The sequence below is a fragment of the Lytechinus pictus genome, chromosome 8 (assembly GCF_037042905.1).
Source record: "Lytechinus pictus isolate F3 Inbred chromosome 8, Lp3.0, whole genome shotgun sequence".
NCBI lineage: Eukaryota > Metazoa > Echinodermata > Echinoidea > Temnopleuroida > Toxopneustidae > Lytechinus > Lytechinus pictus.
This window is the reverse complement of record NC_087252.1, coordinates 28113767-28140745: the sequence shown is the minus strand read 5'-3', so window position 1 is coordinate 28140745 and position 26979 is coordinate 28113767. Positions and strand designations below refer to the sequence as shown.

The window sequence follows — 26979 nt, the reverse complement described above, 5'->3', positions numbered from 1 at the left end:
CCTATCAAATCAAAGAATTGTCAAACCTGAAAACTTTTCGGATAAAAGGTTGATGAAACACTCCCCTAAGAGGGCGTTTAATGAACATTTTCTTGTCTGACAAGTTGTCGGCTCTTATAACTTTCCTTGAATATGATTGGCTAATGAGAAGCACGATAAATGTGGTAACTGTCTACTGTAAAAAAAAACATTGGGTGATTTTTGTTACCACCACGAGGGTAATTATGTGTCCAACGAATTTTGGGCAGTATCTTACCCAATGCGGGAAGCATATTGTCCTGTAAGGTTAAATAATAAGCAGCTATTACTTTAGAATGTGCACAATTTTCATAACACTGGATGAAAAGAAATGCCCAATTTTGGTTGGACACATAATTACCTTCATGAAGCACTTTTACCCAATATATTTTAGAGTATCGGATAAACATCGACATCAAAGTCGGGGGGTTCGATCCCCGGCCGCGGCAGCTATGCCCATGAGCACGGCATTTAATAGACAGTGCTCTTTTATCCTGTATTCAAATAAATGGAAATGCTATATGCATTATTGGTAACTAGGTGTGAACTTGTTAAATATATATATATATATATATCTATAATTTCCAAGCAAAATTAAAATCTCAAAAAAAAAATCATTGTCTATCCATTGTGAAAACGGTCCCCATAAAATTGTGTTCCATAAACTTGTGTGAAAAGTCAAGAACAATTTTACCAACATATTCTCTATTTATATCTGAGTAATTTTCTATTTTACTACACTCATTACAGTTTTCTAGTTGTAGCACAGGGAACAGCTAATGGTAAGTAATAATTTATTATATTGAAATTTAATCATTTTAACGTATGTATGATCACACAACCTAGAGATACTGTATTGTAAATGCAAAAAGAGCTAATCTGGCTCCTAATCACACTCCTCTAAGAGTGGTACGAGGGACCAGTCGTTTTGGAGTGGGATTTACATCTTTTGAGAGTGGATTTACCTCTTTTTGGAGTGAAAATGTCTAAAACTATATACTCTTCACTCCAGAAGGAGCTATAAAGCACTCTCGAAAGATCTAAATCCCACTCTAAACTGACTGGTCCCTCGTCCCACACTGAGAGGAATGTGGTTAAGGACCAGATTAGCTCTGTTGCATTTATAGGTTGAATATTATATCCAATTTGAATGACAGTTTCAGTGATATACTTGATTGACTTTTGTTCAAATTAACTTTACGTTGGGGTCGATCGGACAATTGCTAGTCAAAACCGAAACTGAAACGATTGGCCAACGTGATTGAAAACAGCCAACATTGATGATTTTGATAAGTTTGCCTGATTTCCTGGTATAAATGAGCAAAAATTCGTATTTCGTGATGGAATAAACATTCAATAACTATACTTTCACTAACATTAGTATCATTACCATCACTTTCATTATCATCATCATCAGTATCCTCCCCTTAATTTGCCACGTTACTTTCACTACCATCGATCAACATCATCATCATGATCATAGAGCACCGAAGCGATGACGTCAGTTGCCATGGTGTCATGTCGACCTGGTTCTAAACAAATGAACCCGGGGGCCGTTTTATGAAGCTGTTCGTAAGTTAGGAGCGATTGGCGATCCTTTCTTACCCGCTAAACCATCGCCAATTTATTATAACATTTACCACAATAAACCATCACCAGTCGTTCTTAAAGTTGCTCTTAAGTTACGAACAGCTTTATGAAACGGCGCCCTGTTATGACTCTCAGAATGATGGTAACAACCAGGGGGCCGTTTCATAAAGCTGTTCGTAAGTTAAGGGCGACTTTAAGAACGACTGGTGATCCTTTATTGTGGTAAATGGTATATTCATTGGCGATGGTTACGCGCGTAAGAAAGGTTCACCAGTTGTTCTTAAAGTCGCTCTTAACTTACGAACAGCTTTATGAAACACCCACCCGGGACAAAACACATCACCATTTTGCAAATATAAATGTGTATAGACGATCGTGCAGCTGCGACTCAGTTTAGAACCAGCTGGTTCGTTGTCATGAATGACATCGTGACGTCACACTTTGGTCATCAAAATCTTCATAATTGTGCAGTTTTTGCTCCACGACGCAGAACATAGAAAATTTATTATAAAATTTTCTTCATGACAAAGAGCAACCAAGAAGTCTTTGTCGAAAATTGGTAAATCAAACTAGCAGTTTAAATCGACCTGGAATTCGGACAAACGACACATTTTGGCAAACAAAATTGCAGTTTCGTCCTGGACTTTGGACACGACACATTTCCATTTTTTTCCATCAGGTCCGAAACTTATGACGAAACTACTGTTCCAGTTAACCAATTTTCGGCAAAGACCGGCTCTCAGCTGTTCACTGTGTTTTGATGGACATTTTCAATACGTTCTGGGTGGCGATGCGAAAGCTCGCTATTTCCATTATGTTTCTGTATGCTGTTTATGATAACTCCCGTAGGAACTCGGCAGGACAGCATTTTGCTGGTAAACGCAAAACTTAACTGGTGTATAACAAATCACTTTGGAAACATTTTACGTCTTAGGTTAATCAGTCATAGTGGCTGACCTTATAGACGACATATATTACTCTCGGGCCTTAAAAAAAAAATCAAAGTGAAGACAATGGCAGAGTGGGGATTCGAACTCACAACCTTGCGATTGTGAGTCCAATGTCCATACTAATTGTTTTTCTGTGCATGATATCCGAACAGCTTTGCCTCAATGCAACGGTTTCGGTAACCAGTTGATCGTCCCTCTGCATACAACAAACCTAATGGAGTGTGTGTGGCAGGTGACCGCCCCTCCAGGGCGGCACGTCAAGCTTAATATCTTCTTCATGCAGACAGATGAACACGAAGAGATCGCCGTCTACGACCACGGGACGTCGACCGATGACCAGTATCTCGTGTCTAGTATTCGAGGTGAGTTTAGGGTTCTCGGACTGTGTATGGCTTATCACTGGCCGTCTGTTACAATTAATAGCTATATTCTTAAAAAAATATATATTCTTTGAGATAATTACTGAAAATACAGAGAATAAAATTAGTCCATAATTTTGATTAAATTTGGATACAGAAAGTAATTTTTTTGAGGAACCTACTTGTTTTGCTACTTGATTAATAGTTACTACCGTATGCATGTATTGAGTATCGGACCTACTGAATTACCATGTTGTCATTTAAGTGGGCATATATTACAAGACTACCCGCCCTTTCACACGGTAAAAAAAAAATCGTAATTTAAATGATGATTTCCAGTGAAAACTAGAATCACGAACACTAATCACAATCACGAATTCAAATTCTACTCTGGAGGTGAATTCCAGTTAAGTTTGACTCAAATTTCCGAACGAATTTTCTGTGTGAAAGATCCGATGATTCTACATGTAAATGCGAATTGCAAATATCATTACAATGATGATTCAAGGTTCACGTGTGAAAAAGCTCTTAATTGCTCAGAATGTTGCATTATGGGTGAGGATCATGGCAGGTTTTGAGTTGTTGAGGACTTTTGGCTCCTATCTGGTGACACGACATTTACTCCTGCGACATTTGCTCCTGTCTTGATATCTCAGAGGGCAGAGGGTTAGAGATAGAAGTGCATAAGAGTTTTTAGTTCAGAAGAATGTAAAGATTAGGATTAGGTTGATTTAGTTTTGGAGGTTAGGTTTTATGTTTGGATTAACGTGCATATTTTCCATCAGAGCAATTGTCGCCGGAGCAAATGTCATGGAACCACCGAAAACCTTCCCTGGTGGGTGTTTCATAAAGCTGTTCGTAAAGTTACGCACAACTTTGCGGACGACTGGAACATGATCTTAGGTCCTAACTCAATTACATAGGGATATATCACTTGGCATGAGAAAGGGTTACCAGTTGTGCGTAAAGTCATTTGTATCTTACGAACAGCTTTATGAAACACCCACCAGGTGACTTATTTTTGGTTTGGGGATGGTAGGTCACTTATTTGGGAAAAAAATCATTATGATCATGGTTTTAAATCAGATAAACCTTTCTCATGCCAAGTGATATATCCCTATGTAATTGAGTTAGGACCTAAGATCATGTTCCAGTCGTGCGTAAAGTTGTGCGTAACTTTACGAACAGCTTTATGAAACACCCACCAGGGAAGGTTTTCGGTAGACTCTAATAAGCCAAAGTAGCAATTTGGTCTTCAAAAAGCAAGAATTAGAAAACTGTCTTATCTTAAAGAGTGATATTTCTTCACACTGTCAAAATATGAAGTTGTAAAGTTGAATGAAAGATAAGATACAAAAATTTCTTGTCACAATTAGAAGTTTCGCTGAGATTGTACATTCAATGCCCGAGTGGACACTAAACTTTAAACTTTGTTTTCTCCTTATTTTTTTTTTCAAGCTGTCGATTATTACTGTTTTTTGCATTCCAGAAAGAACTCGTGAAGGTTATTTTTTTGTTCATCACTTTTGACAAGTTATATATCATTTTGAAAGCATAGCATGTGCTTTTTCAAGCTCAGTGAAAATCTCACAATTTATTTTGGGTGACTTATTGTTGGTTTTGGGGAGGCTGGTCTTAACAAAGTAGGCCTACGTCCCCATTTTATATGTGAAATGAAATGAAGTGAATATGGGAAATGAAAAATACTAATGAATTGACAGACGAATGAGATAATTATCTGCGATTTTCTTTCGTACAAAGGGATGCTCTTAAGCAGCTCGTCAGGGAACATGGTGTCGTCAGGAGCAGGGCTGACGGTACGATACACTGCCGACCAAGAAAGTCTAAACCCAAGAATTCGCTTCTTCGCCCATACCACGTTCGTATCAGGTAGGCTATAAACCAGCATATCATTTCCAGTCACACCAGCGAAACGACTCCAAAGCGACCGATGGCGTGCCACTGATAATAACGCAATTTGATTGGTCTGGAGGGTAAATTGCCAATTCGTCCACTGCCAACTCGTCCACTCACCTTCATTTAGTCTAGTGCCATTCCGCCCATCAACGTTTCGTCTAACAACCATTTGGTCCAATAACCATTTGGTCAAATCATCACTTTGTGAAATCACTATTTCGTCTATTACCATTTCGTCTAATAACCAGTTAGTTTAATTAGACCAAATGGTACATGGACTAAATGGCTACTGGACCAACTGGTTATTAGACGGAATGGCAGTAGACTAAATGAAAGTAGACCATGTGGTGAGTAGACGAACTGATGATAGACCAAATGGTAGTAGACGAGTTGGCAATTGGACGAATCGGCATTAGACGAATTGGAAATAAACTGTCTGGAGTCGCGGTTTCGTTGGTGAGGCGGTAGCCTCATGTCGAGGATTGAAGAGTGAGTCCAAACTTCGCGTCTGTCCATTTTTACTTCGCGGACGGTCATTATTTAAAAAAATGGCCAATATTCTTAAAATCTGACATTCAATTAACGTGACCTAAAATTACACTTTGGCGTAAGTTCCTTTAGGATGAGTTCAGCATTCATGAATATATTGACGAAAGATCGGCAAATTTGTCACCGTAAAGCGCCCGCGTCCGAATAAAAAAATCAGAATTTCTCAACACGCATCACGATATCATCATCTTGCAACAAGATATCATAAAAAATATGAGTCTAATGTGGTAATGATTGATTCTATAACATTTTTTTGTCAATCTGATATAAATATCTCACCATTTGAGCTTGAGTTTTTGTTTAAATCTAAGTTAAGACATTATCTATTATACTTCTGACTATTTTCCCCTATCGCCTGCTGTAGTTTCATTAAAAGGCTTCGTGGCTTTAAGTGCAAAGAACTTTCTGAAGTGTTTCTTTATCTATATTTCCTTTCTAAAATAAGATCGGTCCCGTAGTTAACGCTCACTTTCTGTAGGGTATCCCTCAATATTATTCACTCGGGATCATAATCGACAGACAAGGAGCAGTCGCCGCAGGGTCTCGGCAAGAGACAAGTGTGACGTAAACAATAAAAAAGGATTGATCTAAAGAAAATAAACAAAGAAAATCGCATTTCTAAAAGCTTCAATAATATGGTATGTCATGTATAAACTTGATGCTAACAATGAGGAAAATTGAATAGAGATCATAATGACAATCACTTTCCACCTCGGAAATGATAACCTTCATGGAAAACACTTTGAACGGACCTGTGCATTTTAGTGGTGTCCATATTAATTGGATCTCTATGTAAGAAGGTGACCATGCAGGGGCAGGGGTCGCGGAACAGTTTTTGCGGGGGGGGGGGGGGTGCAGGGCCCTGGGAACGATTTTGTAGAGGGGGTGCAGATGTTAAATTGAAAAGAAAGAAAAAATTACTACAAAATGGAACTCGAAAATGAAGGTGATTTTTGTTACATTCTTCCATTTTTACACAAATTCCATAATACATATGGAGAATAATACAATAATACACGCAGCACCCCCAATTTTTTTATTTATTTATTTTTTTTTTTTTTGGGGGGGGGGGGAGTTCAGCAACCCAAGCAACCCCACTTCCCAGGGCCATGGGGGGTGACCTGAAAGCGCGGTGGGGGAGGTAATGACGAAGTAAAAAATCACAAGCAGATGGTATTTTGTTAAATAATTTTTTTGTTTTTGAATTCTTTTGTAAAGAAACGTTTGAAGGTGGGGACTGAAGCCTCCGGTCCGATTCTTCGATTCATGCCCTGGTTATATGAATAAGCCTTTATTTACTATCATTACATATAGATATCTCGGGAAACGAGCTTGGTTGCGGAGGGCGTATCGAACTGAACGGAAACACCGTACTCGAGGCCCCTTACAACAACCACCTAAGGCCCTTCATAGGAGGAGGATACATGTCTTGCATGTGGACTGTAGTGGCACCAGATAACCGCAGGGTCCGAGGTATTATCTAGGAGAAAATTTTCACCTTTTTTGTTAAGAGTCTATGATTGCTGAGGGCGGTAGATCCATGTAGGATAGGGCAAGAAGAAAAAAAATACAGTGCATATTTTATTTCATTCATGCATAATAAACCTTTTCTTACAATGGCGTTATTGCAGTACTTGATTTTTTTCAGAGAAATTGTTCCGAACGCGTTTTGCCTTAATGAATTTAAAAATATATGACTGTGTTTTATGAAATACTGTAACTGATACATTGGGTTAGTATTGTGATAATGAACGGAGTGATTAAGGTGAAACGATTGGGATAATGTAAGAGGACCCTCAGCATACTCTCTAAAAGCAAAAGCGAATCTAGTCTCTAATCAAACTCCTTGGAGTGATGCTAGGGATCAATTCCTTTGGATTAACCTGTACATCATTGTAGAGTGCATTATGACTCTTTTTGGAGTGAACTGCATGTTCATATTGACATATACACTCCCCTATAGGGTAAAATCTAGTTTCAAAAGATGCAAATTTCACTTCATAAGGAGTGAAATCGTCTCACACCGAGGCGAGCGTGATTAGAGACCAGATTATCCTTTTTTTGTATTTTGAGAGTAACGTGTTATATAATGAAATATTACATGTATTATTATAAATGTGAAACGGCGAAAAGATAAAGATGCAATTTTGTTTAAACCGATCACAATTTCCACTTTCTAAACACGAAGCGACGTGGACAAGAGTAGATACATTGGATGAAAGAGTCGGCATCTTCGACCATGAAATGCTCTCCGAGGACCACGAGGTAACGCGACTTCAAGGCCTGATCGACTGGCGAATGCCTGCCTTCACATCGAACGGTAATGTCATCGTCGTGTATCTTAGGCAAGACGCCTTCCAACTCGCCATCGGAAATGGATTTAGTCTACAACTAGAACCAACAGGTAATTCAGTTTCTTGACAAATTCGTAACTCCCCCAAAATGAGTTAGCAACTAGTCATACCAAACTAAATTACTTTCGTTTGGTGTGACTAACCGACCGATGGTATGAAGTATTAGATTTGGTTGGTCTGAAACCGGTTTCGCCGGTGTGACAATTCCATTAGAGCAGTTATGAGGATCCGGTATCTTTCACAATTGAAGAAAATAAACCTACTGGAACACTGCCTCAAAAAAACCCTGGCTTAAGCCATGGACCCATCATGCCAACTACGATGTCCTTTTCATATCTGTTGACCCTTTTGACCTCAGGCGACAGGAAAAACAGATATTGGAATCAAAAGGATATTCGTTAAGGTTTCTATATCTAGAGGAACATAGTATGTGTCTTATATGATAAGAAAAATAGGACACATTTACCTGTCACTGATCATGAAAACCTTGTCAAGCGGGGGAGGGGGTGGGGGGGTGCATCAATATTTTTTTGTCACTCACTTTTCTGACAGTCATAGAAAAGCCTCCAAATTCATGGATATGATATCCAGGTGTCGATAGCTTGAAATGATCGATAGATATTGAAAATAATATTAGACCAGGTGCAACTCAAGTGCATTTATCCAAACGATATTATGTTCCTCAGACGGTAACAACGCCAATCCTGGCTGCGGTGGCTCTATCGTTCTTGCCGAAGGAACTTTACCAACAGCGAACATCCGCTCACCATATGACCCGAATCGTCCGGAGACTACAGGCTGTAGCATAATGTGCTGGTGGTTTATCTCTGCTCCGTATGGCTCACAGGTCCAGGTCGACATCAATGACCTCACGACGACCACAAACGAGAGAGTGAGGATCACCGATGGGGCGACGCCTTCGGACAATCCTTCGTTCGAGCGTACTTTCTCGGGTGCTGGTATTGCAGGAGAAACACTGTTCTCCCAGGCTGGAGGCGTCACCATTGCCCTTGAAGATCTTTCTCCTGAAGGGCCGAATGGACGTGGGTTTTCTCTGGATGTCTCAATTGCAGGTAGACGACATCATCCAGTGGGTTGTGTTATCGCTTGTCTTGTTTTCACACAAAAACTATTGATTTGCAGCGGTATGATATATAAGACACATGACTAAATATTATATATTTTATATGCTTTCGTATACCCTCCACCCGCTTTGCGTAAGAACACCAACCATGCTAAGCAGTAAAACCATTTGATAGATCGAAATACTCATTTGAATCCATAACATATAATTTCATGTTTTGTGATTGTACGTACAGTTCTTGAGCAGCACAAACCATAACATGCGTTTATGGTCCTATATTATGTTGTATTGTTATCGCGCCAGACGCTGATATAACCATGGCATGGGTGAATGATATTGTCCAGATTTTGACGGAAATTGCTAGATGTTTTGTAATGATGATGGAGACTCGCATCACATTCAGCAACCAACTGAGTTAAACCACAACTGTTTCATTTCATTTCATTTATTGATTCCACTTTTAAAACAAATAACATAATATACATAACAAATGTATTCGTAAACATAGTGTATCAAAGATCAAATTAGATATCTAACATAAGTATTTAAACATAAGGTACACTACAAAATGTAAAAAAAAGTGAGGAGCCTAAATAAAAAGCAGAGCTTGTAGAAAATTAGGCTCCCATTGGGAGAAAATATCAGTTGTTACTTTGGGCGAACAAATGTGGAAACGGAATACATATTTATTACATTGAATGTTTACACAAAATATATCGACCACAACTGTTGACCATGGTTTAACCATCATAACATTTACATTTACTTTTTCATCAAGGACCGGGATACTGCGAGATCATGGGTGACCCCCACTATACATCCTTTGACGGGAAGCGATTCGACTTTCAGGGCGACTGCGAATACACCCTGCTGAAACCGTGCTCTCCTGAAACCGACGAGTTACCCGACTTCCATCTCTATGGGAACAACGTGAGATCAAGCCCTTCATCAACAGTCTCCATCCTCCGGCAGATTTTCCTGACGTACAACGGTACGACCTTCTCCATCGGTCAACCTTCGGGGAGGACTCTTCGTGTTGATGGCCTCCAGGTCACGGCCCCTGTAAATCAGAATGGCGTGTCCATTACCTACGCATTCCCACTTATAGTAAGTGATCAAAACTAGAATGAAAAATTATGGGTGTTTTCATAAAAAGCAAAGTGTCATGAAGTATTGTGCTTAAAGACCAACACGGACATTGGACATCAAACAAGTGTCATCATTTATAAATAGGCCTACGCAGTTGTTCTGATTCGTATTTCATACCTTGTCCATCATTATTACGGCATTATGGTTTTCATTTTTAAAAGCTCCGAACATATCAGATTTATGAGTCTACCAATGTGCTATACATGTATTTTTGTAGGCCTATTTATGAAGACTGCACATTTGACCACGTTCAATTCTTCCATAAATCGAACTTGATAATAGTGTGCATGACCATCAAACACGTCAAACTAGATATTCCAATAGCTTTCACAGTCCTTTAATTTTGCATCCTTATTTTAAACATATATGATACATCTTTAAAATCTTAATTCATAAACAGATCATCGAAACAGAATTCGGACTCAGAGTAACATACGACGGTTCTCACTTCGCAAAGGTTTACCTCAGTCCATCCTTCTACGGTAAGACGTGTGGCTTGTGCGGAAATTTTGACGGCAACCCTGATAATGACTTCACACTGCCAGATGGGACAGTGGTGAGTTCTAAAGATGTTAATCCACTTCGTGCCCTGGGCCTCGTTGCATAAAAGTTACTATTATTGTAGATTTACCATTCAATGGTAACTATTGGTAAAGTGTGTGTTCACGGGGGCCCGTAATATGAAGTCCTGTTTAACTTAGGCCATGGTCTAACTCTGTGCTAAAATTATGGGAAGCCAAAAGTGGCAAAGTTGTATTTATATCGTGTCCTCTTTTTTCTTGATTTTAAATGTGAAGGAAACTATTATCAATTTTCAACGCAGAATGCTTTGAGTGTCAGAACATCTGATAAATTAAACATATACTATTAGTGATTTGTGTCACAATTGGCTTTACATAAAACTTTTTGATTACGGCTCTCAAGGGGGGGGGGCGATCAATATGCCCCCTCTTGAATCCGCCACTGTCTACAATATAGGGCGTTGTCCTCTCTTTTGTGTTTTTCTTCTTTTTATAGTACATGCATAACCTGATATTTATCTGCTGTAGATTCTGGTGTGGAATTGTTTACATAGACGATGCCAAGAAATATTTTGCGCCTCAACACGGTTAAACTTTTGGAAAAAAGCTTTCAAATTTATACTGCATAATCCAAAAAACATCTATTAATTATAGAAATTGTTATTATACTTGTTTTTAAAAGTTCTTTGTTAGAAGCCTCTGTGCTCTGCAATGCAGCTTCATTACCACCTTGGCTTTAGCGGAGAACCTCTCCGGGGACGACCCCCCCCCCTTATCCACACCTGTAGCAGTTGTAACATAAATTGTCCAAAAGGTTGGGAAAAAATATATAGATATCATATGTATCTCTACTTTATACCATGGAAACCAATATAATAATGTAGTAGAAGATCATCGTCGACGGTAAAATGCCAATTCATCTACTGCCAACAAATCCACTCACCGCATGGTCTACTTTGATTTAGTCTAATGCCATTCTGTCCATCAACATTTCGTCTCACAACCGTTTTTGCTCCAATAACCATTTGGTCCAATCATCCCTTCGTTTAATCCCCATTCCATCTACGACCATTAAGTCTCGTAACCAGTTCGTCTAATCATTTTATTTTTATTCATTTTGCACTATTAACGCTTAGTCCAATTATACCAAATGGAACATGGACTAAATGGCTTTTAGCTAACTGATTATTAGACAAAATGGTGAGTAGACGAATTGGAAATTAGACCATGTGGGTAGTGGACGAACTGAGGGGTAGACGAAATGATAGTAGACGAGTTGGCTATTGGACGTATTGGCTTTAGACGAATTGGAAATAAACCTCGTCAACTAGGGTATTTTGTATCAGGGGTAGATATGAAAACATCATTGTCTTTGTCTAGACTGTAATAAATCGGAAGAACACATGGATATATACATATACGTCGTAATAAACTCGGATGAATGGCTTCATTCCTCTTGAAAGCTTTGGGTGTAAACCGATCGGAAGGAGACAATAGGCTTAACAATCCAATATCGGCCTTCTCCATCTTTGGTGCGTAGTGCATAATGTGTGTTTGTTGTGTGTGTGTGGGTGGAAGAGCGAGTGTGTGGACGTTGATGTGTATAGGAATATGAAGGTGTGCGCACTTGTCCATATGTAATGCATATCTATGAAGTATGAGACATACAATATGGGGCAATGTGGTGTGGGTGTGGACGTGCGTTGGTTTGCGAGGGTGCTCGTATGTGCGTGTTCTTAATGTGCAGGCCTACGTCGTGTGATTCAACGACATTTGCTCCGGCGACAATTGCTTCGATGGAAAATCTGCACATCAAGCGAAACATATAACCTAACCTCCAAAACTAAATCAACCCTAATCCTAATCTTTACATTCTTCTGAACTAAAATCTCTATTGCACTTCTATCTCTAATCCTCTGCCCTCTGACATATTAAGACAGGAGCAAATGTCACAGGAGCAAATGTCGTGTCACCGTCCAGACTATGAGCATGATTTCCACTTTACCGTGATATTTCAATGCATGAGAAACTGACATTGCCCAAAGTGGCTAACCTAAGGGGTTGAAATACTGATACAATATTAAAGTAATGAATTTCGGCTTAATTTGGTTACCCTTATATAGACAGATGACGTCAACCTCTTTGGGTTCAAGTGGAGTACAAACGAGGACTTCTGTGTCTTGAGTTCTGACCCAACGGATGATCCTTGTAAGAGAGACACTGCCCTAGCCAACCGGATAGAAAGGACTTGTTCAATCTTCGATCCCGAGCGGAATGAAGGTAGGCGAGCTGTGAACGCACTCAATGATTTTTACAAAAATACAAAATTAATTGTAATTTTCTTGGATATTACTCATTGATATCTACAATACCCAATGAATGAAAACATTTTCGTCAACATCTTGTTGAGAGTAGAACAACTCGAGAAGATTTGTTGTATAATTTAAATAATGTTTTTAAGGTGTGCAAGTTTATCCATAGAATTTCTGTTGATAACATCTTAAAGTTCCCGACTTCGCAAACAAAATGGGCATCATTTTTAAAATGAACCGGTTAATAATTGGAATAGATTGTATTGATTCCCTTTAAATGCTGTCTTTCAACAAAACTCCGCTACTTTCAATATAAACTTTTCAATCGGATAATGGGGGTGAACAAACATCTTTACGATATTGGCTTGTCTGAATCTAATTCATGTACATTTTGTTCTTCCTCTGTTGAAAGTATTTCACATCTGTTTTGGGACTGCCCTGTAACTCAACAATTTATTCAAAAATTCCAAACCTCTTATTTGAACAATGACGTGTATTTGAAAAAGATTTTTTTTTGTTTGGTTGCCCTGGCGCTCAATACTCTACTGTAAACCGTTATATTCTTTACGCTAAATATTTTATTTTTTCGACACGTTGTAAGATCAAGGGTGATCGGTTGTGTTTTAGCTCTTTTAAGAACGTATTGAAACGATATTGTGAAATTGAAAGGGTTCTCAGTCAAAAAACATCATAATTTTGTTTTATCATTAGAAAATAGTACGCATGTAGAGTTGTTGTAAACATGTTCGCTTCATGATTTTTCTGTAAATTGAATTGCTTTCGTGTTTGATTTTGAATAAAATCTTTCTATGAAAGAAAAAATAGTAAAAAGATATGAAAATATGAAACGGGGAAGTTGAAAGAACAACATAAAGAGATAAATATTGGTCATATATTAAACTTTACATTCAATCGAGAAAAAATAGGTCAGTCTTCTTACCACTATCAAAATAGCCTGCTGCCGCCCCAAATGTTACCACAGACAAAAGTCTGTATTACACCAGGAACCAACCAAACGGATTCTCTATCAATTTTCATCTTCTGTTTTTCATGTTTGCAGGTGCAGGACTGTTTCATGTCAATATTTTCAAACGAGCAAGGATGGAAGGGGGGAAATATCCTTATTATTTTTATCCACCAGAATATCTATCAAGAGTTCTAATTATGCTAAATATAGTGAGATAGTAATCCAAGAGAGTGTTCTATAGGCTTTATTTCTTTTCCAATGCCAAAATCTTGCTAAATTCTCAAAAGATCAAGCTAGCTAGATTTTAAAGAATAATGCGAAGAATGGCTCTACGAGGGTAAAAAATATGATAAGAGTTAAAATCATACTAAATGTGGCAACCTTGACTTTGCCCCGGACCTACAAAGAAGGTTATAATTACCTATGGTAGAAGTGGGTTTAGACCGTAGAATGATCAGAGGTATTCAAAAATCAACGAAAAATTTAATTGGAGGAATTTAAGGAAAAAAAATAATTTCTTTAGCCACCGGACTTGGTGGCCAAGTGGTAGAACGCCCGTATCATGAACGGAAGGTCGTTGGTTCGATCCTCGACCAAGTAATACCTTGTACCTACATACATACAAATGTGACCTCTTGCGTTCTTTTCAGGCGCTCGGTGTAAATTAAAAATGGAGAGGGGTATAAATAATTTATCCTCTTATGAAAGGCCTGCTGGGAGAACAGTTCATAAGTGCTGAATTGGCTACCCTGTGTAAATGAGAAGAATTATTATTATCATCATCATCACCATCGACGTTTTTATTTAATATCTACAGGTATCTTCGGAGACTGTTCAAACTTCGTTGATCATTTCAATTTCTACACCTCGTGTCAATTTGACCTCTGTTACACACACGAAATGAACAAGGTCGTCTGTGCCAGCGTGCAGGAATACATAGTACTCTGCCAGGCCAGGAACCCTGGTGTTCTTATTGGCGAATGGAGAAACTGGATTCAACAATGTAGTAAGTCAAAGTTTCATCCAGGGTCAATCGTCCCTATTACATTTAAAGAAGTGGAAAAGCGAAAAAAGAAGTAATAGGTGAGAAGGTATATTGCTAATTCCTCTATTGCCAGCTCGCCCACTCATCGCCTGGTCTACTTTCATTTATTCTAATGATTTTCCGTCTATCAACATTTTATGTAACAACCAATTGGTCCAATAACCATTTGGTTTAATCGTCTAACCACCAGTTTGTGACCATTTTGTCTCATAACCAGTTGGTCTAATATCCATTTTATTTTCACTCATTTTGCACAATTAACACTTAATCCAATTAGACCAAATGGTTTATGGAATAAATGGCTTTTAGACGAACTGGTGATTAGACAAAATGATGAGTAGACGAATTTGCATTGATGAATTGGGAATAAACTGATGAGGGTGGGTTAGAAGAAACAATGAAGCGGAATTTGGGTCGTTTTAATTTATAATACCTCTATTGTTAAATTGAGAAAAAAGAATGATATTTTGTCTGGTCATCTTGACCCCAATCAACATATTCAGATTATTTCCTACATAATCTGTATGTTTTTATTCGGTAACGAAGGGGGGGGGGGGCATTGGCTTCCAGTTGAGCCAGCTCGATGAAGAACTTAAGACCTTTACGCAGATACTAAGGGCAAATATGACACCAAAGTAGTACTTTTCTGTTTTAATGATAAGGTACACGAATTGAACCCATTTTCAGCTCTTAATTTAAAGATCTCTTTTATTTTTTATTTTATTTTTGCATATTTTCCTGCGGGGGGGGGGGGGGTGGGGAGCAGTGTCGAACAATGTGTTTACAGTGTATTCTCATATTTTGAAAGTGTAATTATATCCACACTGTAAAAAGGCTCAAATTGAAGACAGTTTCACACTGTGGACATCTCTACAGTGGAGTGTTCACAGTGTGTCCCCATTGTGACTATGTGCAAATGTGATGCACACTGTTAAAATGCTCAAATTTGACAGTGTGACAATGGCCTCACACATTGAACACATTGCTAACACACACTGTGGAACACTGTGTTCTTTCTAGCTGGCAAAAAATTCCTTCAGAAGTAAATATTTTCTCTTCATTGCAGCTTTTGATTGTCCCGAAGGGACGGGATATCGGATGTGCGGAACGGCCTGCCCCAACACCTGTGCCGACCCCACCGCGGCCGACAACTGCCCTCGCCCCTGCCACGAGACCTGCCTATGTCCCGATGGCCTCATGTTGGATGGAGAGAAATGCGTAGAACTTGCTGATTGTGGATGTACCTTGCCCAACAATGTCTACATTTCCGTAAGACTGGAAAGAGTCCTGTTTTTCTCTTCCACCCCAATCCCGCCACATTCATTAAACCACTCGCCTCACCATCATCCACTACAGTAGTGGATGAGGGTGAGGTGAGTGGGTTGAAAGATATCTCCGTTTTAAGAAAAGGAGAATTGGTAGTGGTGTTTCAGTCGCATTATACTCGTTATCATTTAAATCCACCCATGGCCAAACCCATTCTGATTCTTTGCTCAATAAGAATCCTTGTTTCTATGGGTCTTAACATTTACGGCATGGTTACCATCCACAAAAAGAATTAGGCTTAAAATTGTCAGTAAGTTAAAGCGGCTTTAAGAACGAATGGCGAACCTCTCTTACACGCTTAACCATCTCCAATGAACATTTTGGTGTATATACCATTTACCACAAGAAAGGATCACCAGTCGTTCTTAATGTTGCTCTTGACTTGCAAACAGCTTTATGAAACGGTCCCAGGTCCCTTTTCCGTTCAACATTACATACCGATTGCTCGCAACTCTCCATGTATTTCGTAAATATTCTACCGAATTCCTTGATCATATCGCATCTGTCTGATTTATTAACAACCCATTTTTTTTTACTTTACGTTTAGGTCACATGTACGGCCACTTACGGTAGCTGCGGATGCTTATACCTACTTTTCTCTGTAACGATTTACGCCACTATTAAAACGGCGATCTTCATCGTGGAGTAATTGTAGTGATCTTATCAGATCAGTCGTGACAATCGTATTCATCGTAGAAATTTGAATGGTTCAAAAAATTTTGCGGTCAGTTACGAAAGGCAAATCATGGCATAAATCGGGACAGTGGCAACTAGGTATTAGCATCCGCAGCTACAGGAAGTGGCCGTGTGACCTAAGCATTACGAACGTGTATTTTGGTATTTCCAAGTCTGAAGAAGTCTGGATCACACCGGACACGTGCGAAGAAAGATGCGACTGTCAAGGAGGGATCTTGACGTGTGAACCTCTAGGCTGTGGGGATAATGAGATCTGTGCCGTGAGGAATGGAGTCAGAGGATGCTACTGTCAAGACAACTACATTCTCAATCCGAGTGGGGAATGCGTACGAGGTATTACTCTGATTAGTTCTTTACGATTTTAACTGAATCCCTTCCGCCGAGCTACCGCATTTTCCCGCGCGTAAGCCGTGCGGGGAGGTGGTCGTGAAGAAGTATATATATATATATATATATATTTTTTTTTTTGGGGGGGGGGGTGATAGATAATGTACTTTCTTATATTGCCTCAATCCGATCATTGTTGAGTTAATTTTGAATATTTATTGACTTATCAGCTCCCGCTGTCTGCACGATCTCCGGTGACCCACACTACCGGACCTTTGACCGGTTCTACCACCACTTCCAAGGTGACTGTATGTATACCCTGGTAAAACCCTGTCAAGCCTCCGACCTCTTCCCGGACTTCCACATCTGGGGTGACCCGGTCAAGACCCACCCATCTGCCACTGTCTCCTATCTGCGGAAGGTCTTTCTGCTTCTAAACGGCACAACGTACACGCTAGGACAAGGCAAGAGTTTCCTTGTGGACGGCGTGGCCCAATCAAACATCGATTACCAGGACGGATCCGTCCACGCTTGGGCGGATCCTCGGTATCTGGTAGGTTATTCCGAACGTTGTCCGGGTCAATATAGTCTTATTGTTTTCTCTACGACATTTTCTTGTAGATGTGCGTCAGAAAAGGTTTTATTGTGTCAGTAATATTGCTATCAATAATATGATGATAATAACAACAATAATAATAATGATAATAATACTAATAATAACAATAATAATGATGTTACTTAATAGGTAAGTGGTATATATATTGTGATTTCTTAATTGGCGCTCGTTTCTGACAGATGTAACATAATGTTCATTCTTTTCTAACCTAACACCAATCCTTTTGTAGACACTTGAGACGGAGTTTGGAGTCAGAATTAAATTTGATGGAGGATCTTTGGCAGAAATATCGGTTTCTTATGATTTTTGGAACAATACCTGCGGACTCTGTGGTAACTTTGATGGTATCAGTACCAACGAATACACAACAAGTGATGGAACATTGGTAAGAAGTATATAACTGACGTAAAAGATTTCTAGGTATGTTGATAGGAGCGACATGAGGGAGCTTTCGCAAAGCCAATGTGTTTTCAAGGGCCTTTTATGATAAAGAGTAACCAAGAAGTCTTGGTCGAAAGTTGGTGAATTAAGACAGCCGTTTCTTCTTGGACTCTGAACATACGACATTATTTGCAAAATGTCTTGAGCTCGGAAACTTATGACGAACTGCTATTTTGGTTCACCAATTTTCGACAAAGACATCTCAGCTGTTCATTGTGAGTTGACTTGCATTTTCAATACATTTACTGTGTTCTCAAATATGTTCCCTGTTATAATCATGTAGTATTAACAAGCGTATTATGCCATTATTTCAATCAATGTAGTTGGATTACAGAGGATTTCCTTTTTTAAACCTACAGAATAGGTTTAGGTTACCGGGATATGTTATCACACGAGATATACATTTTCACGTTTATCTGTAAAGTTTTGATGACTATACTTATTCAAAATATCCATAAATGTTCCTTAGCGTGCTCTCTCTTTCTCCCCCTCTCTCTCTCCCTCTGATGTAGACAGGGAATGTTGATGAGTTTGGTAATAGTTGGCAGACGGGTACCGAGGAATGTCAGGGCATAGATACCCCTCAGAATCCGTGTGACGTTGACCAAGACATGAGAACAGCAGCTGCCCGAGCTTGTAGCAACCTCCAGAATATAAATGGTAGTGATAAATTTTGCCATAAGCTCGTTTACTTAAACTACCAAACTTTATATCTAAGGGTAGCCAAAACTAATGTAACTCAAACTTTTAATAGACCATCAATCTAAGAGATGACGTCAGTTGACAAGGTGTCATGGCGGCCTGGTCGTATTAAAGCGCGTGTTTCTCATAAGAGAAAATGGCTGCTATCAGAATTTGATCGCTTGCAACCCATTTTTAGACGAGCCAAAGTCATACAAAATGTATAAAGACGATCGTCAGCTGCGACTCTCTTTAGAACCAGCCCGCCATGACTTCATGGCAACTGACGTCACACTTCGGTACTCTATATCACCTGAAATTGGCTCTAAATGCCCGGTCCCACTGCACTTATGGATGCAGAGAGGATGTCAAACGGAATAGAATCGTGCCATCCGTTGGAAAACGTTATTTATCCGTTGTATACTCTTTGCATATACGTGTTTCATACGCTTTATATCTATCGAGCATCCGTCCACTGTGATTTCACAGTTCGCCCATTTTGTCCATCGTATTGAGCGCATGGAAACGGGTGGAAATTTGCTTGTCCGCTGTATCCGTTATGAATATGTTTTGTGTCGGTCGGCCAGTGGGACCAGGCCCTTAGCTGGCTGAATATTGAAATATGGGAACAACTGCCGTGTGGAATGTACAAACAAATTATTGACACTTTTATCAGGGAATTATAAGAAAAGATCTAACCAAAGTCTGTATGGGTAGCTATATGTGAAGCAAACTTTTATTAACTAGTTATTGAATCTAAAATAAGATTTCGCTCTAAAATCATTACAAACTGTCTGGAAATAATACAATATGACGGGAATTTTTTCAGTTCTCGCATTTTATAAGCCTTTATATTGAACTTTAACAAATGAGTTATATATCCTTACTTTATAGGCCTCTAGAGCCATCTAAAGATTTGAATGACCTAGAACATCCCGATCCCAATGGCTTTTTCCTTTTTTTTTATTCTGATCGTCTTTATTTCACTTTCCAAAACCTCAGGGCCGTTCCAGAACTGTTTGGACTTCGCGGATCCGACGGACATTTACACGTCATGTCTTTTTGACGCATGCGTGCTTGGTGCCGATGATGACGCAGTGTGCGACCATTACGATCAGTACACAGGGACTTGTCAAGCACTTGGCCAACAGCCCGAAGACTGGAGGAGTTCTCTTGCACAGTGTGGTATGGTGCCGTTCTGCGTAGCACCTTTTACGTTTCGCTCGTGAAGTGATTTTAGAAACAATTGGAACGAAACACATTAAGCGTCGTAATAAGCATAATAATACCATTATTCTAAACAAAAATAGACATAGAAATCAAACAAACGAGTAGCCACAGATATATAAAGTCACATATAGGGCCTGTTCAAAATTAAAATAGGTAATAGACTTAACAGTCCAGAGGCTTACAGTAGCTCTCGGTTTTGGCTCTATCCATATTTGCATGCATCCTTTGGCAACGTGGAAATATTAATCATCGGCCATGTTCAGCCCACTGCAAGGCAAAAGCCTCCTCAAATTGGTACCAAAGATGCTTGTGCTTTAAGAATGATAGTAAATATTAGCTAGAGCGAAATGTAGAGTCCCAAATTCCCTTGTTCAATGTATGTATAACACGAGTGATATATCATGATCATGACGATGGCAAGGAGAATAGGCCTACATGTATACAGGTTCTAAAGTGCGATTTGGCTTAGGGATTTTACTTTGATTTGACATTACTAGCAGGTTCATCGATCTCTCTGTACAAGCCCTAATCTTTTTTTTTTCTGTATATGTCTCTCTTTCTTTTTGCACTTTCTCACGCAGCCTTCCCATGCCCGGAACCCCAGCTATACAACCCATGTGGCTCACCGTGCCCGGCGACCTGCGCCAATCCGACGGCCCCAGAAAACTGTCAGGAAACATGCATCGAAACATGCAGTTGTCCAGATGGGTTGTTGCTCGACGGAGATAGTTGCGTCGAACCAGATCGATGTGGCTGTAGCTACGAGGGGTCATACTATCCGGTAAAATGGGCACTTCGATAAGAGTTTGGAAAATGCAATAAATGCATCGACTACTTTATAAGGGTGGTGTTCCACCAAAATCTAAGTCTGACAACATAAAGCTGCTTGTGATTTAAACAAAAAGCCTAACCTCATGGTCAGGCACTGAATGTGCGCTTCCGCATACATTGTCTATTTATCAACGGTACTACACGATGGTTGGACGAAAATATTGGATATCTATGATATCACACACTTATTTTATTATCCAAAGTTTGTGATATCTAATGAGTTTTATATCAACGGACACGAGATTTCAGTCCATACAAAAAATGTAATATAGAGAACCCCGACATACTGACAAATATTTTGCTCTTCATTTATCCGAAACAGAATGGTGCGACCTGGACCAGTGAAGACTGTTCGTCATCGTGCTCCTGTGTGTCTAGGGAAGTCGTGTGCAATGATAACTATTGCCATCCCGGCGAGGAGTGTGTCGTGGATGCCCAAGGGGTACCTGGGTGTTACTGCCGTCGGGGACTTAGCCGCGTTGATGGTGCTTGCGTAGGAGGTAAATAGTGTTTAATTCAAACGGTCACTTTTGCATCCCATAGGCCTACAGTAGCGTAAGGAGTAGAATATTCTTTGACAGCCAGACATTATGGCTATTGGGACAAAAATGTAGACCATTTATAATACACACATTGATTTTATTGAAAGAGAGACAGATTTTGACATAGTATCCAGAAAAAGATTTCTCACTTCGATCACCCTTCATGCCCTCTTTGCATTTTTTTCTCGTTTTTTGTGTCTTGGTCGAGAAACATTTGGGACCATGGGCAGTGGCCCGCTTATCCCCCCCATATGTATGCCACTGATCCGAAGTTGGGGGGGGGGGAATCATTTGAATAAACTACACTGATACACTGCATCGAATTTTTAGCTTCAGCCCCCTGCACTTTTTTTTTCAGGGACTGTGTACAAAAATTAGAAAATGACCATCAAAATGTGATTTTATTTATGCCCCCGTGACTTCGGGTTGGTCCGCGGCCGCTGAAATATATATATATATTTCTATTCTGTAAACCTGTCCTGCTGTAAATAACCCTATGTTCAAAATCTGGAACGCACTGTGAGATCATCTTGACACGTAAAGTTTAGTACTTCAGCAATATGGATCACAATTTCACATGGTCGACTATGTGAACCAACATTGAACATGTTCTTTTCATACAAAGTTTATTTATATTATAGCCATGTGGCAGTTTCGTGTGAATGTAATTTTGTATTTCTTGGCGTAGTTTCTACTTTCAAATAATTACTTTACTTTTTATGTATCAATTACTGAAAGTTGATAGAAATATTTAATTAGATAAATGAACTGATTTGAAAGTACTCGTGTGATAATGAGCTATTTTATTGTCTTCTTTACTCTATTTTGACAGAGATTCCACCAGCAGCAGGTAAGCTTCAAAAACTAAATATTTTATTTATTTATTAATGAATTGATTACTCAATAATCTTTACTCAATAATCTATCTGTCTGTTCATCCATTTATCTATCTGCCTCCTTTGTTAGACACAATCTTAGAGCTTTCATTCTGCCGAGGATGGGCAAACGTAAAAAGGTTTCAAACAGATTATTTACATTAGGTTCAACATCCTCTTGCATAGCCAGCTCATCTTAAATGTTGCAATATGAACGAATATGCGTTGTAATGTGATTTGATTAAATATTTGTAACTGGTAGATCGTTTTCCAAAATGATTTCCTTCATGACCAAAGTAGTTATGAGTTCATGGTTACAAGTGCAGGCTATTTACCAAGTTAATAAGCGTTGCAAATATAATTTCACAGCAATAACCGAAAATCAGTGCAGATTATCCATGACTTAGGTGCACAGGACGGTGTATCCCTTCGCTCTCCAACGGGTGAATCTTTTCCACTCAGTTCTACCTTTGTCTACCCTGTGCATCACTTCCGTCATGGTTCCTCCATTTGGGAGGGGATTGTCCTGTGTATCTTCTCTTTTCATGGTCATTTCTGCAGGCCAGGGGGCGTTTCATCAACATTTCATCTGACAAGTTGTCAGATACAACAAAATTCCATGAATTTGATTGGCTGAGAAGCACTGATACTATGGGAACTGTCGGATAAAACGGACTTGTCGGATAAAAAGCGTCTGAGAAGCCATTTCATTAAACACTCCCCTAATCCCTGGAACACAAATATTCAGCGATAAATTGCTAAATAAAATGGCCTATCAAGATCGTCCTTGCATGCGCATTTTTACTTAATAGACTGACTAGGAACCAATCAGAATTGCTCTTTCCAATCAGGGAGTAATCCCTAACCTTTGTACTACGGGGCCCTGTTGCATAAAAGTTACTACGGTATTAATTTTGTTATCCTTTGCCATCTTCAATGAAATCCTTGATTTTGATTGGTTGGCGAAGCATATGCACCTCGGGCCTTTGATTATAATCAGTTGTTTAGTTAACACTTTACAAATGAATTGAATTTTATTCAATGATTCAAGTAAGTAACCAGCAATCTCTGTCCAAGTCTTGATTGGTGCTTGCTAAACTGGGGAACATAAATCTCGTTAAGGTGATATGGAATGAATTACTTTTATCCCATAATGTTGCAAATGATATTGATTTGGTCATATAATTCTTTCTTATTTTTTGTTTGTCACTCACCGATGATGATTTGTTGTATTCTATTTGTTGTTGTTGTTGTTGTGGGATTAATTGTTGATCTATGGTTGCCGTTCTTCTTCCTTATCCCTTTATATTTTTTCTTTTCCTCTTCGTGTTCATGTCGACTCCTTCGTTTTCTTTTTATTTTCTTCTTCTTCTTGTTCTTCTTCATCATCTTGTTCTTCTTGTTTTACTCATAGAATGTATGCCTATTTCCCCCTTATTTCAAGTTATTTCACATGAAACCACAACGCTTAATCATATTTCATTTGTTGCCAATTTGACAATTCACAGAGATCCGGGTCGTGTGCGACAATGCGGTGATGTCCGCCGGTGTGAATGGAGATAATCTTAATGAAAACATTCAACCCAATGACTTTCCTGTTGGAGGAGCGGTGTGCGGTGTGTTCACGTATGGACCAACCTCGTTTACATTCGAGAAGTTCTTTGAGTCCTGTGAGGCTCACATTGCTGCGATAGAGGTAAAAAAAAAGATTTATTCATTTATTTATTTATTTACTTATTTTTTGTTTATTCATTCATTTCTTAAATATTTTCAAACAGGTAACCCCGCCAGTAATAAAATACGGTTTCACCTGTTCCTCTTTATAACATAAGATAAAACAGAATGGAAATAACACTCATCACAATATCCAGTTTATAAAAGAAAGCTTAGATTGTTAAAATTTGTACACTGTAAAAAAAACTTGGTGGCATTAATATTATAAGTTGACTGACGATCAATGAGGACATTATTATTGTTCTTCTTCTTCTTTTCTTCTTCTTTATCATTATTATTGTTTTTGTCATTATTATTTTTATTGATAGTGTTATCATTATTGTTGTCGTTGTTGTTACTATGATATTTAAAGTTCTGGGGCCCGTTTCATAAAGAACTTGCAACTGTTGTAACTTTGCCATTATGGCAACTACCATGGTAACCTTGATTTTGATTGGCTGCTAAGCAGCTGTTGCCATGGTAATTGACATTATGGCAAAGTTACAACAGTTGTAAGTCCTTTATGAAATGGGCCCCTGCTGGTTATTGTAATTTGATAATGATTCGCTGTTCTCTATTCTGCAGGGAGAAGGGAATGACATAATCTTCGCTGATGTCGCCACTGCGCCTCTGGATGTAATCACTGTTGGAGCAGCGAACCCGGATGCGCGTACAGTCATCTTCTGTGAATTCCGACCACAGGAACAATTGCTGCCTCGTCTCCTCGTACGTGAATCCCGCCAACTCAGCGTAAAAAGTGGGCGGAGCTAAATCGGATTTTCGCGCCTAGCAACCCTGTTAGCAACGCCTGTTAGCATTGTTTTGTTTAATCTTCATAATGTCTGCGATATTAAAATCCTAAAAACCAATGAAATCGTTAAAATTTAGTAAGGCTGTGAATGTTTATCATTTACATTGACTATCGGTGTACAAACTCATACCGAATTTTAAGACAAGTGTCGGTTATATTACGAATTATCAGTCATTTTGATGAGTGATACAAAGTGCCAAAATTTATGAAAATATATAGTAAATTTTATACAGCATTTCAAAATCCTTATTTTCAATATCTTCATAATTGTTTATTGTTTTAAAAACATCTTATTACATTTATTATAATTTTTGCGAACTGATAACGTTGATAGATTACTGTTTCCTGGCTTTATGAGGAAATGGCAGGCCTTCAAAATCAGGTCAGTTAATTTTTGTTATGTTTCTAAAAGAAAATTGTTAGATTCGAACTACTATACCAACTGTTCGCCCGAAGGAGGGTTATCATCTCATATTGTTGTGTAAATGATACATAAGAGTGTAGTAATCCATGTTAGATAACATTTTTTTCACGATGAGTTTCGTAATGAAGAGAAAAAAACAAGTTCATTCTTAGCACGCGAGCCGCCGAATGATAAATTTTAGCGTGCGCAGACGGGGCTGATCCCTAGTGTGTCGGACGGGATTATCTAGTCCCATACTGGTCATGCTGGTGTCGGGTGGTATATTCCACCAACCTTTTCCCCTTGCGATGACCACTGTGCAGTTTTATAGTGCTTAATGTTGATACTCAATCTGTGAAATTAATAGTTTACCGATATCTAAAAATGCTCGGAATATACCTGACGAGAATTATTATTTCTTTCCTGCATGAATTACAAAAAGTCAATCCTTAGGTTAAGAATGTGTAATATTGACTGCATATTTTTAAAAATGATAGAACTGTTAAGATTTGGGAAATATTCTGTTAAGTTTGCCCAATGTCATGAGTATCTCACTGTATGTTAAACAGATCATAAGACAACTATATTTTGTAAATTCCACGGCCGCCTCCACGAACCTATGGGACATGAAGACGACCTGCCGGCTCTAGCTGATTTGTTAAAATCAAAATAATGGCAATATTTACAACAATTTGAATCATACAACTGCGATATTACCAGGCTCTCGTGATTCGGTGGATAGGCCCTATAACCATTGCAAGAAAGCAAAACATCGGATTTCGTATAATTACCCGGGCTGATGGCCACTTTGCAAGAAATTTCTCGTTATTAGACTTTCGGCCATGCAATTTAAGCACTTTAAAAAAAAATCAGTAGTTTATTAATTTTAAGAATTAAAAAAAATGTAGTTTCTGTGTTGAAAACGGAGGGAAGATTGGAGAGGCCTTTCGGCTCTTATCACAAGTGAGGGGAGAGGTATCACCATGCATGCACTTCCGGGAATACGCCAATGCGTGGACTTCCCTCCAACAGGCCCCTGAGGTCGAGGTTATTTTGAAAGAGAGTGGGGGAAAAAAACACCCCCTTCTCCGGATCCGCTTGAGACACCTGAACCCGGCTCCTCCTTCTTCCTCTTCTTCTGTATATACCATCTCTTTATCTTCCTTATTTTTAATAGTAATTCCTGTTTTTTATCGTGTGAATATTAAGATTTTCCATTTTATCTTATTATAATCATTATGAGAATCCTACTATAAGCTTTCGAGCTGCCCTGTTCAAGATAAGTTATTTTAATGCTACTGTATTTTGTTTTGGTGACTGTATTCAATACAGTCAATAAATTGATTTTATTAGCCAATTTGGCAAAAAAAATCAATTTATCAACCAATTAGTCAATTTTCTGCTGGTCCCATTAGCCCTATTTTCATCAATCGAGTATCTGCTCGGGGTCTCTGCTACCAAGATTGACTAGGGAGGGGGGGGGCATAAGTTATCATCACTCACACTTACCATCACTCACTGTTGCCCCAGGCAAGTGCCTGTTTGATATATTTTTATTGCAAGGGCTTCTCTTTTCTTCCTATATCTCCCTGTTCTCTCTTTCTTTGTTTTTGCTTTCGTGCCATTTTATATCTCAAAGATCAGCACTCCCTATCTAAATTTCCATCGTCTT

General features: G+C 38.9%; 1 protein-coding gene across 1 annotated transcript; it reads left to right on the top strand.

Moving 5' to 3' along the window:
- Positions 1–1747: 1747 nt before the first annotated feature.
- On the top strand, positions 1748–26203 carry LOC135155260 (zonadhesin-like). The gene is made up of 21 exons (XM_064104184.1): positions 1748–1784; positions 2711–2944; positions 4703–4807; positions 6698–6856; positions 7572–7787; positions 8424–8810; positions 9600–9928; positions 10371–10526; positions 12615–12771; positions 14588–14776; positions 15882–16084; positions 16990–17170; positions 17395–17717; positions 18010–18165; positions 18734–18881; positions 19905–20087; positions 20714–20913; positions 21286–21463; positions 22338–22355; positions 23889–24076; positions 24679–26203. The coding sequence occupies exons 1-21, from the start codon at positions 1748–1750 to the stop codon at positions 24862–24864; spliced, it is 3933 nt and encodes a 1310-aa protein (XP_063960254.1). The 3' UTR covers positions 24865–26203.
- The last annotated feature ends 776 nt before the right edge of the window (positions 26204–26979 follow it).